Consider the following 12,705-nt stretch of genomic DNA (forward strand, 5'->3'; position numbering starts at 1 on the left):
AGATACCAAATATCTACCCACCCTATGATTCAACCGTGAAAAGGAACACTTACTATTGAACAAACCATGCCAATACCAAAGAGAAAACCAAGCACTGCTTTGGGTCAAGAACAAACACTGCATTGTAAACTACCCGTCATAGAAAAGATCTGGAAGGTTGCTTCTTACACAAGCTACTACAGGCCAGATGTAAAAAAATAAATAAATAAATAAATAAAAAATAATAATAATAATCCCCCAAAATCTTGTTCCTTATGTCTCTCAAAGATGAGCACTAGAAACTTCAAAATAACTAATGAGAGTTGGAAACCATACTCCCAACCTTCTATATCATTTACCGGTGAAAAAAGGAAACTTCATCCTTTTCTGGAACCAATTGTCCAACAAATTTCTCTTAGAAGGTTATCCATGAGACTGGAGAAAAAATATATCTTCAAAAAAAATTTAACCTCTATCAGTAAGAATTAAACACATGCACAGACAAGCAGGATGGACAAGAATGGACAACCCAGTGTTTGCTCTAAATGAGTACGTCAGCCTGTCCCAGTCTGGTCATTAAAAACCAATTCAACCTCATTACCACTGACCTTTCGAATAGCACAACTCTACTACAGAAGCTGAAATTCCGTGATTGAATGCCAATTTTATGAGCCAGAAAACCACATAATCTCCTTCAGATGATTCCACAGTTGAAAAACCCACTAACACAGATCCAGTGTTCCACTGGTGACTTTGACAGTATTACAGTGACTAGGAGAAGTCTTGGCTTTCTCCTGGTTGGGTAAGAACCTGTACTAGCCAAAACCACTGTTAATTTGGAAGTACTATATCACTGTTAACTGATGAGTGTCACAAGTACTCCCCTCCGAGATGGACTCAGGCTTGGCAAATCATCTATAATTATACAGTATAGACAAATCCCTTCCTATGAACCAGATCTAATGAACCACCAGACAGCTTGAAGATTGACACACTTTCAACCCAAAAGAAATTAACCGGCTGTTAAACTCTTTTATAGAATAAATGTCATTTAACTTACTAAAATGCCTCAGAAAGAACATTCCAATAGGCATTCTTTAGATCAATAGAGGTAACCAAGGTCCCTCCTTAGCTCTGTCACATGTTAAATAATAATCATCCTGAACCTGACACCTTGAAAAGATTTTTGGACACTTGGTCAGGATGACTCTCAGTCCCTTTGGCTCACTGAACAATCTGGGCACAACCCCATTGATACCAAATCACATTTTACCATTTTACTCCAACATCTAGCCATATAACCCAAAAGGATTTCAGTCTTTCTGGTTCAGTACCATGTGTTCCAAAGGTTCTGTCATCTCTTATTAATTTTTAAACACTACAGTACTTTCAAGGCCCATGGGACCGAGTAATCATTCATTTAAAAAATGGACAAGCATTCACCCACTGGAAATTTACCAGTCACCAATTAAACCCAAGCCCCCTCCTGAATGCAGAAAAATCAAGGCCAAGCTTCTTCTTTTACCTGGTTGAACAACCAGACTACTAGATGAAATTGCTCAACTATCTGGAACTGGAATGAGTCAGGAAAGAAACAATGTTTCCCAAACATTGCTCAGAACTGGTGCTGCTGGGGGAGGAGGGCAAGTGCCAGGATCGCATGAATATACAGATACACAGATAACAGGATCAACTGAACAAACTCATCCCCAAAATTTACGGACATCTTAATTGCTGACACCGGCAGCTGTCTTATAAGTTTTATTAAGAGGACATTTTTTTTTAAGTGATACCCAAATTCAAATATTCTTGGGTACACTTGAAAACAATTTAACAAGGAAAAAATAAATAAAAATGTCTAAGTTAGGTTCATTTATTAATAGGTATCAATTAGTTTCCATATGTGAGACTATAAAATGCATTGAATAGAATGCCATGGCACAGTGAAACTCGCCAAGGAGTCCACTGCAATCACTTGATAGTTCCGTATGCTAGACATTATCATCTAAAGCTACGACACCAACATCTGAAGCTATCGGGACACTGAGGCACCAACCAGCATATATATAAAGTACTAAACATATTGCCTCAGCAATTTCAAGGAATGATAAGAAATATATCATAAAACTATTAAACTGTTTATGAGTCATAAAAAATAACAAACATGAAACTACCCAACAATAAAAAAAAATGTTTCATTAATTCATAAGAATATCATATATTTTACTACTGTCATTACCTTTTAAAACCTATTTAAACTGAGTTACTTTGAGCAATAGATTTCATGGCAAATAAAATCAAGAGCATGTTTAAAGCTTCCAAGCAGTGTTTCACACTTTTTAACCCAACAATGATACACCCTTCATATTCCAAATAATATAGTGCACCTAACAACGTAAAGCTTTCTGTCAGTGTCATCAGTGCCCTGACATCCTTCTAACCTTGCATTAAATTTGCCAGTACATATATGAAGATACAGGGGATTACAAACGTTTAAAATGGAAAGATGAGGACTAGAGATTGACAACGGACAATAAATGTGACTCCCTGGCAAGTCTGAATCTTTATTCAAGATTTCTATAGTACTTTTCATCTTACAAGTTAAAACATGGAATACTTCACAAGAAACTGCAAAGGTTTAAACTTGCCAGTCAAGACACAACCACGTATTTAAGCTATCTGAACCCTAATCCTCTATGATAACGGGCATTGTTAAAAATCGTATTACATCAAATAGACAATGGCTATTTGTTTTGTACGCAGCAAACCCATATACTGTTTATCGTTAGACACTAAGATAGATTTACTTGGAAATTATTTAGGATAAGTAGTTGAGAAAGAAATGTATTTGAAAAGATCTACACTGGAAATTTCACCAATAATAAAGACGAAGATGATGATGATGATGATGATAATAATAATAATAATAATAATATTAATAATAATAATAATAATAATAATAATAATAATAATAATAATAATAATAAGAATAATAATAATAATATTAATAATAATAATAGTCGGATTCATTTGGAAAAATGGCTGAGGTGGTTGCAAGGGAAACACTGGGTCAGAGACAACTTTACTCCTGACATTTCATCTTGAAGAACTTTTTAAAAGTTCTTTGAGACAAAATGTCTGGAATAAAGTCGTCTCTCTGATTCTGTGTTTACTTTGCTACCACCTAACTAATAATAATAATAATAATAATAATAATAATAATAATAATAATAATAATAATAATAATAATAATAATAAATATAAAAAATATAACAACCACAGTTAATATCTTTGAAGTTTACATTTAAGTGTACAATAATATGGAAATTTCACAAAAAGATCTAATTTTATCAAAGATAAATTTTATCTTTTCAATGCTATATTTTTCTTTCTCCATTACAAATCCTATTTTACAAGGGAAATAATACAAAATTTTGCACTTCTGAAAATATGCACTATCACTGATAGTAAAAACACAAACTATTTTCTTATAAAATTCTTAACAAAATCAAATACAAGGTACAATAGTTATAAAAAGAAACACACAAATACTTCATATTATCTACGAGTCAGATAATAAAATCCTAAATCACACAAGGCATATAATTTAAAAACTAAGAAGTTCATAGCTTATCCACATATTTTCATGAAACTGGGAAAATTCTACATTATGGTTGATAAAAAGACTTACAAATATTTTGCTAGATAATTGAAGTATGGGTGTAACACATACAGTATTAATAACCCAAATATGAAACTTAAAACCTAATAATAGTAAATCTGAAACATGCTTGGCAAGTGCTAATAATTGCACTGCAACTATGAATGCAACAACCTTTCTACCAGTGAGAAAAATTGGACTTATAGAGGCAGTGTGGAAGTTTTAGCATCACCAGTCATGTCATGTCCTTACTAAGAAACATCACAACATGTTCTAAACAGTAAACATTTTGCATGGCTATGAATCATCAAGTAATTTATCACCTATACAGTTTTAAACTGCCAGTAATATTATTAACTTGTTTACAAAGACATCCCCAGACTACAAAGTACCTGCGTTGAAGTTGTAGCCGAGTTGTACAAGTTGTCATGGCAAAAAATTACAAAAACTATGGTATCTTCACCTGAATATTGCAAGAACCCCTGACAGAAAAGTTGCTGTATATAATAATACATGACCCTGAATGTTAAAAACCTGCAGGATATATTAACATTTGGTTTGACAGACACCTCCCATAATGACCTCATAAGGCCCAAAATAACTCAATGAATTATTTCTGCAATTATGAACATTCTAATGATTCTCATGGCTACATGACAGAAAATGACACCTGTCAATGTCCTGTTAGCTGGTTCTAATTACTAGCATTTTCAGAAATCCAGCCTTATTAGCAACATGGAAAGTCGGCCATTATCTAATGTGACCCTGAGAAGACATTGAATATAACACAAAATTTGATCAGCAGACACTCTAAATTCAATCCCTGACTTTGATTATGAGGAGGACCTTAAAATGTCATGGAAGGGGTCACACAAGCCACCAGAAGAAACCACATGAGGTAGATGCACCCAAGAAATTGGCTCAAGAGACCAGAGTGATTATAATTTATTCTAAGGACTTTCCTAACCCAAAAATAATGTGGAAATAATAGAGGTAACTGATCCTGAATGTCTAATTCCACTGTAGGAATGCAAGACGAACAACACCGGAAGCGCTAGGCACGCCAGCTGGACCCTGTTATAGTGACCTTGTATGTAGTACCCGTTTATTGTGTAGCCCTGGATATGTATCGTGGGTATGGATATGATGGACATTAATGGAGTGCATACAAGTCTTTGTAAGAACAGATACACTGTACTATAGCATCCATTCCACCCAGGTTTGCTGTCCATGATTTTTGGCTAGGACTTACGATCCAACTCATTATTGTTGTACTTAAAATGCCCTATTGCAAGCATGAATTCTGGGTAATTTTATCAATGATGTAATGATACTGACCTTATATATATATATATAAATATATACGCTCTCCTGCATCACTGCAGGGTAGTAAACGATGAACCTTTTCCATTCCACATGCTCAACAATTTAGCACACATCCTTCCCATGAAACACCAATAATACACATACCTGTACTGTAATCCTTAATTTTACCCCTGCACCTTTTCTTTTTTTTTTTTTTTTTTGCTTTTACATTCACTTTTAATCAACTCATCTGAATAAACTCATCTAATCATTCTCTCTCCAATTATATCTCCCACTTATCTAAACCATTCCATCATATTCTTGCCATTTCCTAATTCTACGCTCTTATCCAATTCAAAAATTCACATCCAATTCTTATAAATTCATCTCCAAAACATTTATCTACAATCCATCTCCCATTTCATAAAATCATTTCCTAAACACAAAAACCATATATCCTAGTGAATGAAATCTGCACCATCCATCATATGATCCATTGCCAGCTTGTGGCCATGCATGCAGGGCTCGAAGCCTGATACAGCTTATATATACAAATAATTTGTCAATACCTAATTGCAAGCCCAGTCATTCTTGTCGTCTTTCACAGCTGATATATGTAATACTTGACCAAGAATGGATACATTAATACCACAAATGTTTGGGACTAGGTTCACAAATTTTACCATCACAGACCTCATCGTAAGCACTTGTGTATTAGCTAAAAAAAAAAATCAGCAAATCACAGGTACTTATATATGATGGTCTGGATATCAATAATTGTTCATCAGATCCAACACACCTGAGGTATTGGTATAAAAAATAACCCATACGTTCACAAGCCTAAAGAGAGTTCATGTCATTCTTGTCTTCTTTCACAGCTGATATATGTAATACTTGACCAAGAATGGATACATTAATACCACAAATGTCTGGGACTAGGTTCACAAATTTTATCATCACAGACCTCATCGTAAGCACTTGTGTATTAGCTAAAAAAAAAAATCAGCAAATCACAGGTACTTACATATGGTGGTCTGGATATCAATAATTGTTCATCAGATCCAACACACCTGAGGTATTGGTATAAAAAATAACCCATACGTTCACAGGCCTAGAGAGAGTTCATGTAATTTCCCAAACTTAGAACAACACCAATGGAGAAGTAACACATCTTTGAGGTTACTGATCTATCACTATGTCCCTACAATGAAATACAAATACTGTTTTACATTACCCGCTATATAAATTATAAAAAAATCAATTTATCATGCGCTTTACATCACACATCATTTATCAAACAAGAGATCTGTAGCAGCAATCATTATGCATACCAGTTCTTGTGTTTCTTAAACTTTTGTCATGGCAAAAGTTCCTCCATAACTGAGCTCTTGTTTACTCGAGACTGAAGGTTGCATAGCATGACATTATCCCCGTGTGTTACAGAGTTGGGCACAGACCTCAAAAACTCCTGTACCCTCTAAGGCAAGATCTGCTATGAACTTGACCTGGCCAACCCTACTATGGATTCAGCTTTAGCGCTTCTTAAAACATTTGACACAATCATACACTTCAGATTGAAATACACTATACAGTATATAAATATAAAATATCAAAATGCATTATCAAACATTAATAAAAATTATAAAATAATAAACAATCTAAATACCATAAAAAATAGTATAATGTAGCCTAATGTAACTTAATAAATATAGCTATCTCTGTAATCTGTAAAATGTTGGATTTTGAAGGTCAACCTGCACCAGGAGAAAAGCAACATATCATGTGAGTTTTTTCAGTCATCTTTGGATACTGAGACTTTTAATTACTTTAGCTTCTTCCTGATGCAAGTACCATTCAAAAGCATTTAAGTCTAATTGAAACCTGAACTTTGTTTACCTGATAACTGCTCAGTTTAATAAGCCCCCTCACTCTGACATGTGTATGTAATACATACATACCTGAATATAAACTAACAACATACGCCAAGTGCCGTATTTCTACTTTGTATGGCTAATATAATTTGCCATATTTCTCATTTGTATGGTCAATATAACTTGAGTCCACTGTGCCTAGCCCAAGAGCAGCAAATTCTGCCCATGGCACATCATTAAGAGGCTAACTCCAATACTAAACTTATATTTCATGCAAGGTATATGTAAAATTTGGCATATGTCAACAAAACCTCCACCCACATAAGCCTAGCCATTTCTAAATATAAGACCACTAAAGACACTGGGCTTAGAGCACCTGGTATAATGCTAGTAAATAAAATAGATTTTAAGTCTTGGCTTGTTTACAGGTAGAATCTTGAGGTATAAAGTTTATGTGATCATTCATATGTAAGATGAGGAGCATCACAAGGATGTACACACAGTAATGACATAGATGGATATATCTGTAACTGTTCCAAACTACAAGGTTTGTATTGGAAGAGACTCCCTGGGAAGGGGGGGGGGGAGAAGAAGCTGCAGCCCTGCACACCAGTCACAGGATAAAACACATTCACACATAACTTCTGACGACTGCAAGTTATGGCAGACAAATCGCCACAAGGACCTTTTGTCAATGTTTTAAACCATTTTCTTCATTAATGTATAAGAATTTGATTACCAGTAATACCTGAAATGCTCAATACCTCTCAAACAAGACACCTACATTGTGAAGAAAACAGTGTTCCATTTAGACGTTTGAATCAAGCTCCTCAATGTGGCTTAAGTAGCAAGAGACCCGTTCTTGATTGTGAAGCATTCAACCTTACAGCTTAAAAAAAGACTTGTGAGGAGAGTTGGAATATGTAACATATGCCCTGTCACTTCCTGAGTTGTGTGCTGAAGGAAAATGTTTATGCCTTATGACACCACATTTTCCAAAAACCTAATTGGAACACTGAATCCTTATACCACAATAGGTTATTCACCATACCTACCAGTACTTAATATTATGTACACCACATTCTACATATTAATTAGTAACAAAATTATTTTTGTTGAAATGGTCATAAGATTTCCTGTACAATGCATAGATGGTTTCCAGGACTGTGTTAGCTATGAGATTCTGGAAAATCCTTTGTGCACTCATACGCATCATGACCATGACAATAGTTGCATATCCACTACTCTAAACTTAAAAGAGGCATTGTTTCACATTATCACTGGCTTTAACTGAAGTTGATTTATCAGTATGCACAGGAAAGCAATACCTTCTGAGGAAGCAAACTCTCAATTCCAGCACAAAAATGGCCTTTTGATTGAGCCTGTTGCCTCTGTCACAAGCTTCTTGCATGGACCTTACCATTATATACTTTAAGTATCTCACAACAGAAGTGGGACTGCAGGTAGCTGCTGCTAATAGGTTTACATTTTAGAGGACAAGACCAGTTTTATGAGATGCAACTTCATCACCAGTACTAGTCAGACCAAGGTTGGTGGAGATGATGCAGAGACAGTTGACCATGTAAGAGCTGTGCAGCTCCATCTTGTTGACCTTGACCCATCTGATGACTACCCATTTGTTGTCCCTGGTGATGCTGTTGCTGCTGAGACTGGTGATGCTGTGGTTGTTGTTGCTGTTGTTGCTGGTGATGCTGCTGTTGCTGGAGCTGTTGTAAAGTTTGCTGGAGGTAGTTTTGTTGCATGGCTTGCTGTCTCTGCATACGTTCCTGAGACTGTTGTCGCCCCTTCTTCAGCTGGCTAATGCGCACAGCTAGTCGGCGAGACTGGTCAAAATACAACTTACGTAACTGCTTCATAACTTCAGTGGCTTTAGCGAAGTTATTGCCTTGCTCACTTGTGATACCTGTCATCTCTGTTATATCCATGGGTGCAGTATCAGAATTACTATTATTTCCCCCTTCAGCTGCTGCTCCTTCCCCTTGCTGTTGCTGTGCCTGTTGATTTACCTGTTGTTGATGTTGCTGTACCTGGAGTTCAGCCTGTGATACTTTTGCTAAAGTACCAGGACTGGACATTTCCAGCAGAATGATCTGGTGCATGTAGTGAGCCAGCTGTGTGCGAAGAGCATCAATACTTTCAAATGTTTCAATAAGCCTTGAAGTAGCCCTCTGGCGTTTGCTACTACCACCCATAGTGGTGTAATTCTGGGTGGCATTACGGCAGTAGCTCCATTCCTTTGCTACAGATCGCAGAAGTTGGAAGTGTGGGGTCGACTCCAGTCCCGTATAGCAGGACAGCAGGGGTCCCGGCTCAGTTAGCTGCAAGCATTCTTCCAAAAAGCGTCTGATGAGTCCCCCTACCGGGTGCGGTGGGGTCCGACAGAGCCCTGGGGAAGAGACACACACCCGCATCAGCGCACGGCCACCACAGAGGGGGGGGGGGACTCACAGGGGATTACCACCCCAAGTACACCCACAAACGTACTCACAGGGATTGCATGAACACTTGTTGGAAGAATGCTTGCGCCATAAACAACAACTTTCAGTGAGTCCATGGCAAAGCCTTTACTGTGCCTTCTCTCTTGTTGGAAGTCCATAGGCTACCTTATGGCACTCATTTATGACAAAAGATGACTGTTCAGCCCTCAAATGAGAGAAGTGAAGTGGCACTTGAAGAGTATCACTGCTGAAGCCATGACAAGGCTAGGTGCAGCAGACACTCCCAACTACTGAATATGACAAGGACTAAAATGTCCACTGTTTCACTGTTTCAAGCTGTTATGTCACAAACATTCTACAAACATGGTCAGAGGGGTTGTATGAGACCATGCACTCAAATGTTATTTTACAATACACTATTTTTAAGAGAGAAGCAGAAAACTATACAAGGAAAATGAATTGAAAAGAAGAAATTAACATAAGACAACACATATACAGCAAGTAACAAGCATCACTACAAGAACTAAATACAAGTTACTATGCTATTAAACTAAGATAAGATAAAATTCTACGCATAGGCATCTACGGTAATAATAAAAATCGGAAGTTCCCAAGCTTTCGATACTTGAAGTGGCGATACACAATCATCGGACACTGTTGCACCTTGCCAAGGAGCCATAACTGGCCAACCTCAGCTTCATAATTTACCAAATAAAATAGGAAAAAATCTAGAGGCTGATTTTCTTTAACATTTCCTTGTGTAGGGTGTTACACTTGTTTACATGGTAAGTCAATACAGTACTTCACAAAAGTACCGTAATAAAATTTAATGCATACAGTATAAGCATTGTTTTAATCTATTTTTTGTAATATATATCCAGTGATGCCACAAAGATATGTAATATCAGACATTCTGGGTTCAACTTTATTCTCAGGATTGTATCAAATTTTCTTTTCCTTCAAATTCACTCTTTCACTCTTAGATTATTCAACATATCAATCATTCTTCTATCAAACTGTCTCAATTTCAACTTTTCTCTGTCTCTTCTGTTCCTTTTCTCCTATTTTTTTTTCTTTTAAGCACAATATAACAATCTAAACAACATTCATTCTTTTCGTTCAAATCTTTAGTGTGAATAAGGTACTGTAGTTACATACTCAACCAATATGCAGAAATTTTCAGAAAATGGTTTAAGTACTGCCAAAGTTGTTTCAGCATTTACAAATACTGTATAAAGAAAACTGAGCAATGCAAGCAGAGGCAAATGTTCATCTGTTTACAGCTACTGAGGCAAAATCTAAAACTTAACTGGACAACAGGACAACGACAACAACGCTGATACCTGGATGATGACAAAGCTCTTTGTTTTCTTCGAAAACAGGTGAGCTAATAAAATGGACAAGATTCTGCAGCTACCATCCTGCTGTTCAAAAGCGATCAAGATAAACAACCAAAAAGAAACGTTTCAAAATAATAAACCCATCAGTGCCAATACTGGTACCTTCTCTTAACACGAAGTGTTCTCAATATTCACATTTTACCTAAACAGCAGCATCAGAAGTTGATACAAAAACAATAATTTGTAATTTTTAAACATCAAACTTTGCATACAAAAATACACAACTAAAGGTGGCTCAAGCTGGTAATGAAGCTTTGACCTTGGCAAATAAAAAGAAAAAATAATATTGCAAAAAGTTTAATGCTACTCACCATCTTGTGTCTTCACTTGTGGTGGCGGAACATATGACGGTAATAGTGGCCCGGGGGGCGGGGGTGCATTTGGGGGAGCTTGTTGTTGTTGGGATTGTTGTGAGGAGGAGGAGGCAGGACCTCCTTCTCTCAGGTACGCCTCTGGGATAAAGGCCTCACCTTCACCACCTGCAAAACATTTTATAAACCACAAAAAAATTACAAAAATACTTTACAAATAATGTTAAAATATCTAATCAGAAAAGAAAAACTACAAATATCAGCACTACAACTAGCATCATGTGGAAGTAAGTTCACAAGCACCAACAAAAATTTATTTTTTTATTATTCCTTACTTTGCCTATTACAGTGGTCAGGAAACTTCCAACTACATTCTTTCTTCCACTTGCATTACAGTTAATCACCACTATGTATGGTATTTAGACATTCCCCAAGCATATGGTACTACATTGTGAAACTCTTTAAAAATTTGTTCAGTAATTCATTTCATCTCCTATCTTTAAAATGAATTACTGTACTGTAGATCTTCAAAACTGATCACTGATACACTCCACATGCCCAAACTACCTAAATAGTCTTCATCCATACAATCTTCAAGGAACATCAGACAAAACTGTATATTTACAACATTATTTTTAAATGCTCCTAATTCCTATCACAATAAATTAAAAAAATTTTTTTTGCAGTTTTTCAAAATAATTGAACAATGCCCAAATTATTGCCTAATACAGTACAGTAAACCCTCGCTATTCGCAAGTTACGTATTTTCTAGTACCGAAACGTTTCGGTCCCGTACGACAGCGTGAGCTGGGCAGCCTCGTGGTATACAGCATCCACGCCATTGCCAGCTCAGTTCGTGTTTGGCCGTCGTTGTTGTCGTTAGTGATCGCGCTGAGTACTGACAAAATTTTTTTTTCCAATTCCCTTTAAAATGACTAGTAAGTGTAAAAGTGAGAGTTCTTGTGGTGCTGAGAAGAAAATGAGACAGTCAATTACTTTTGAGATGAAAATGAAAATAATAATGCAATATGAAAATGGAAAAACGGTAGCAACCATTTCACACGACCTTGGCTTCTCTCACTCGACGATATCAACAATTTTGAAGGACAAGGAATGAATTCGTGAGGTAGTGAAAGGATCAACAGCTATAAAGGGAACAATAATAACGAAAAAAAGACAAGGTCCTCTTCATGAGATGGAAAAATTACTTGTGATGTGGTTAGTACATCAGTTGCAAACGCGTGTACCCTTAAGCATTCTATCCATACAGGCTAAGGCAAGAAGCCTTTTCGAAAGACTGAAAGAGCGGGCAGGAGATGAGTGCGACCAAAACTTCACAGCAAGCCATGGGTGGTTCCAAAGGTTTAAGAAACGTTACAGTTTGCACAGTGTAAAGGTGAGTGGAGAGGCAGAAAAGCTGATGTGGGTGCTGCCGAAGCTTTTAAGGAGGAGCTAGATCGTGTCATCGTGGAGAGTAATTATTTGCCTGAGCAAATATTTAATGTGGATGAAACTGGCTTATTCTGGAAGCACATGCCAGAACGGACATACATCCACAAAGAGGCGAAAACAATGCTGACCGAATCACACTTCTGTTGGGGGGGAATATACCGTAGCTGGTTTCAAGGTAAAACCCTCATGATATATCATTCAGAGAACCCATGGGCTTTTAAAAATGTCAGCAAACACACAAACACTACCAGTGTTTTATCACAGTAA

The 12,705-nt window shown here is 36.6% G+C and overlaps 1 protein-coding gene across 4 annotated transcripts in view; it reads right to left on the reverse strand.

The window, feature by feature from the left end:
- The window catches only part of LOC121873331 (protein bric-a-brac 2-like), a 208,061-nt gene that overhangs the window by 139,304 nt on the left and 56,052 nt on the right, over positions 1-12,705 (reverse strand). For 3 of the 4 annotated variants that reach the window (XM_042376851.1, XM_042376850.1, XM_042376848.1), the window contains exon 6: positions 10,987-11,154. In XM_042376851.1, the coding sequence (XP_042232785.1) occupies positions 10,987-11,154 (168 nt within the window). Of the gene's footprint in view, positions 1-1,838; positions 9,224-10,986; positions 11,155-12,705 lie in introns of those variants that run through there. The other variant, XM_042376847.1, reaches the window with a different exon arrangement.

Source organism: Homarus americanus, unplaced genomic scaffold (genome assembly GCF_018991925.1).
Source record: "Homarus americanus isolate GMGI-L3 unplaced genomic scaffold, GMGI_Hamer_2.0 scaffold32929, whole genome shotgun sequence".
Classification (NCBI taxonomy): Eukaryota; Metazoa; Arthropoda; class Malacostraca; order Decapoda; family Nephropidae; genus Homarus; species Homarus americanus.